Source organism: Rhododendron vialii, chromosome 13a (genome assembly GCF_030253575.1).
Source record: "Rhododendron vialii isolate Sample 1 chromosome 13a, ASM3025357v1".
In the NCBI taxonomy this organism is placed as follows: domain Eukaryota; kingdom Viridiplantae; phylum Streptophyta; class Magnoliopsida; order Ericales; family Ericaceae; genus Rhododendron; species Rhododendron vialii.
Window position 1 is genome coordinate 29,573,461 of NC_080569.1, and position 4,606 is coordinate 29,578,066.

Below are 4,606 nucleotides of genomic sequence, written 5' to 3' on the forward strand. Positions count from 1 at the left end.
GATCGAAAGAACCAAAGTGTGAAGAATGAAGTTGAACTCGGTTGTACGTAGTTGCTCTATTATTTCCAGTTTATGGTACATGGTATCAGGGGCGGATCTAGTAAAGGAACAGGTGGGTCACGTGACCCACCTGAAGTTGTCGTAATATAGTAATTTTTTTTACAAAATAATATAAGTAACATATATAAAATTTCCCCAAATATAGCAAATGAGGTACTCCTGTACTAGTGGTATACTAGTGGTAAGTGCTTGTGCGGCTGTGCCTTGAGGTAAGTGGCACAAGTTCAAACCTTTCTAGTATCGTCCAAGGTTTGGTTATTTTTTTTTTTTTTTTTGTAAATGTGCTTAAATGCTTTAAACACAAAAAGTTCTTCAAAACTTCCAATTATAAGAGTTGTATCCTGCCCAACAAGGACTTATGTAGTAATAGTACCACAAAGCCACAAATACCTTAGCACCTATTACACAACTAAATATAAGATATAATAAAATATAAATACAAAAACACAAATAATCCATTAATTTTTCTTAAAGTTATTCATTACTTCGTTTAAGTATTTTTACTCAAAACATGCTTGAAAGGTGACCCATCTGTGTGAGATTTCTGGATCCGCCACTGCATGGTATATTAATTAATTTCCTTATTATATTAAGATTTCGGTGAAACTACGTTAACTACTTGAGCCTTTGCCATGTGTGCGATCCCCAATCAATTCCCAACATCTTTCGATTTTTTTTCATCATCTAAAAGTGAGTAGTACTCCACAGTCCACCACACCCACCTAGCTAGACAGAAAGGCTTTTTCTTCTTAATTTGTAACCTTTTTTTTTTTTTTGAGTAATATGCTTTTGAGAGAATTGAAGATAGATTTATCAGTTCATATAGGAGTATTTGTTTAGTGAAGTTGTTAATTATGAGCCCTAAAATTAATGCTAAACCTATATGATCAGTCCGGCTGTAGCCCTTCCAAACCCTATAAATTATCTTCCTGTAGGATCGGCACATACCATTGGCCTAACTTTTGGCATCAACACTGACTTGCTTTAATTCCCTTTTTTTTTTTTTTTAAATTAGACAAGTTCAAGTTCTGGCAAGGAACAAAAGTCCAAGCAAAAAAATCAAAGCAAGTATTAAAAATAGAAACAAATCTACCTGCAATCTAACTACCCACACAGGAATTTTTTTTTTTTTTTGTCATTCGTTAAACCTAATATACTCTATCTTAGAGAATTTTGGAAGAAAGATGAGTACTTACTGAAATCGAATTCTGACCATGTGCATGGAGCATAATGGAGGCACCAACTACACTCTACCCTGCTTGCTCGAGGTTTGATTAGGTTATTGTGAAACCCCCACTATTAGACTTGGCCAAGATTGAAAATTAAAACGTGATCCAGAATAGTGTACATGTTTTAAGCAATTTTTAATTGAAAAAGTCCTTGTCATGTGAGTTAATCTCGATCCCCACTCAACTACCCAAATAGACTTTGATACGTACTATGGTGTGGGCCACCGCACGTACATGACGCCTAAAATGAACTAGAAAAAAAAAAATAATCACAAAAAAATGGATAATAGCCACTTACTTTCCACTAATTGATAAGAATGAGATATCTGATCACGTGCTATAAACTATTTTAGGGTCAGTTAATACAGAGTTTTGCTCTTATTTTAATTGAACTCCCCTATTAGTGAACGGTAGAATTGGACTCTCGAATTAGCCGAGGTACCCACAAACTGGTCCGAACACCAGATTTTTTAAAAAAAAAAAAGAGATAAAAAATGAAAGTCTAATATGGATTGAGGTACATAAGAAATGAGTTGATTATACATAATGAGTTAATGTAATTTATGGGTTCAGTTCCCGTCCAGAGTGGACTAGGGTCCAGTCCGGTTAAGTAACTTCAGTTCAGCAATTGTGGGCCCGGTATGGGTTCACAACAATGATCGAAATCGTTCATCTTTTAGACCTTGTTGAGAACACCAGCCATGTAAAAAAATCATTTTTATTGGATGTTGTTTGATATAATTTTGAAATGAATTAAACTTGGAAAAAAAGTTGCACAACACTATATTGCAACCCATTTAACACATTTATTTTATGCTTAATGCATTTAGAAATTATATCAAATGATATTCGATCAACATGATTTTTTACGTGGCCAATATTCCCGACGAGCTTTAAAAACTGAACGATTCTGATTATTATTGTGGGCCCGGTAGGGATCCACAAACGCCAAACTGAACCATTGTCCATACTGGACAGAAACTGAACCTGTAGCTAATATTGGACCGTAGTCCATATTGGACAGGAACTGAACCTGTAATTTATATTGAATACTATTCAAGAAAAAAAAAAAAGTACTGTAATAGTGAATACAAGCTTCTGTGAAAATGGATGTAAACTGTTACATTGAATTTGGCTTCTTTATGTTACTGTCAAACGACCGAAAATAATTTACTGTATAGTATAAGGCAAAACAACAGTAATATCTGTATTTCCTATTTTGTACTATTACAAAGACCGAAATTTCGTCGCCAAAAACTCTAGCGACGAATTTTGTATTTTTAGAGACTGAGTTTTGTATTTTTGGGGTAAGCATAGTTGTTAACTATATCTCCTCAACAGAACAACCACCCATGCCACGAAAATGGTGACCCCTGTAGCCATGCACACCAAGTCCAGCCGCCTCTCTCTCCTCTGCTTCCTCTCTCTCATCTCTCTCTTCCTCCTCAGAAACTCCACATACCTCTCTCTCTCATCATCATCATCCCCTCTCTTCCCCACTTTCTTCCCGCCCTCCATCGCCTCCTGCAAGATTACCAAGCTCTCCTTCCCGCTCAAAGTCCTGCCTTCCATGTCCTCCACCTGCAAGCTCACCTCCTTCAGCTGCAGCACATCCCCTCCTTCCTTCCCCCTGCACGTGACCAGCACCGTGAAAAGAAACGAGCCGAGCACCGTGGCGTACCGGGCTTGTACGTCGGCCGTCAGCCAGTTCAAGGTCACGGAAACGGGCCGGAGGCTGGAGAAATTCGCGGCCCGTTTCGTTCTGGGATCGATCAGGATCCAGCTGAGTGTCAAGTTGTTTTCTAGCTCCGATTGCAACGTCTCCTCGCCGCGGCCGTGGAACTTTGCCGGAGAGGAAACTGTTTCTTTCTGGTCAAGTAAATCAACCCGGAACGGCGAGCAGAGGAACCACCCGGTTTCGGTCTCGGTTTCGTGGGTTTTGGAAAGTATGAGTTTGTTTCGGTAGCGTACGTCGACAGCGGAGATCATTCCCGAGGTTTGTGAATTCAACTTATGTGCACCTCGACTGATTCCAGGGCTGCAACTGCGGTGGTGGAGGGCGGGGAATGAGTCGTAGTAGAAGGAACGGTGGCCGGCGGGCATGGCGGAGATTACGCGACCGATGACGGGATCGACAGTCGAAGGCCACGTTCGGTTGCAGATTCGCTGCCATAGTTTGTCGGCGGCGGCAAGCTCATGGAGTCGGGACGAGGCGCAGCTGGCGGTGGCAAGCGTGGGGCCATCGAGCCGGGTCAGGATGTGGGTTCGCATTATGTCCTCGTGCAAGGCGGAGAATGACGTCGTGAATTCTCCACCTTGTTGGATGAAATCTCCTGAATCCATTTTTTTCCCCTCTCTCTTCTTTTTGGTGGAGTGGTGTGTGGTATTGTGGATTTTGTACTTTTTCTTTCTTATTGGTGGAGTTGTATTTGATGGTATCTCGTTATATATAGATAGTGTGTGATTTGGGCTTTGGGAATAGTCAAAAGATTTCGGCTTTGGGCAAGGGTCAAAAGTGGCATGTTCTTTTTATTTATAATGTAGTAATATAATAATGGATCAATTATCTGGGTCGTTATTCGTGTTTGATTTGCGGAGCTATTCCGTGTAAAACGTGTGCCATATCCATGCCACCTCAGCATCTGTCAGATAACCCCTCCAATCACCCGCCGATTATTGGTTACTCGCTAATTGGCTCTAGTCCACTCGACATCTCTTGAAAGTCAGAGTTCGAACTAGTCCCATCGTAGATGTTTGGGGTTAAGAGGGTATGGAAAACCTCGGAAACCCGCACGTGAATTAACCTACTAATTTCTCATTAACTCCCGTTGATGTTTACAATATTGGAACAAAAAAAAAAATATTGGTTACTCTTAGAGTGTCACGTGGTACTCCTTGCAAATAAAAAATCGACGTCACATAATGTGAGTTACTCATTGTTTCTGAACCATCTAACAAAAATGAATGATAAATTAATACCCCTATTGAATTATTTGTCGCTGGGTAAATGGTTAGTGGCACTCCGATCCGGAAAAACGCTGAATAATTAATTACCACCCACTAACTAGAGTTTTAGGTTTTAAAACACTATTTAGCCAACAATTCTCCGAAATCCAATAGGGAAATTTGCAAGGGGACAGCAGTGTGCTGCTGTGCCCGATTCTGGGCCCACTCCGGTCTCGCTCCGATGATCGGAATCGTTCACTTTATAGAGCTCGTCGAGTAGAATAACCATTCAAAAAATCAGCTTAATTGGATATCGTTAAATGCTTAATCAGAGCCATATAACTCTCGGTCCATAGGTTATAGTGGATTTG

General features: G+C 40.3%; 1 protein-coding gene across 1 annotated transcript; it reads right to left on the reverse strand.

Moving 5' to 3' along the window:
- Positions 1–2,472: 2,472 nt before the first annotated feature.
- LOC131312436 (probable F-box protein At2g36090) lies at positions 2,473–3,798 on the reverse strand. Its single transcript, XM_058340174.1, has one exon. The coding sequence runs from the start codon at positions 3,630–3,632 to the stop codon at positions 2,610–2,612; it is 1,023 nt and encodes a 340-aa protein (XP_058196157.1). The 5' UTR covers positions 3,633–3,798; the 3' UTR covers positions 2,473–2,609.
- Between the last annotated feature and the right edge of the window lie 808 nt (positions 3,799–4,606).

Excerpts from the sequence above, each read along its gene's own strand:
- LOC131312436 (XM_058340174.1), bottom strand. The coding sequence starts at position 3,632 with ATGGATTCAGGAGATTTCATCCAACAAGGTGGAGAATTCACGACGTCA.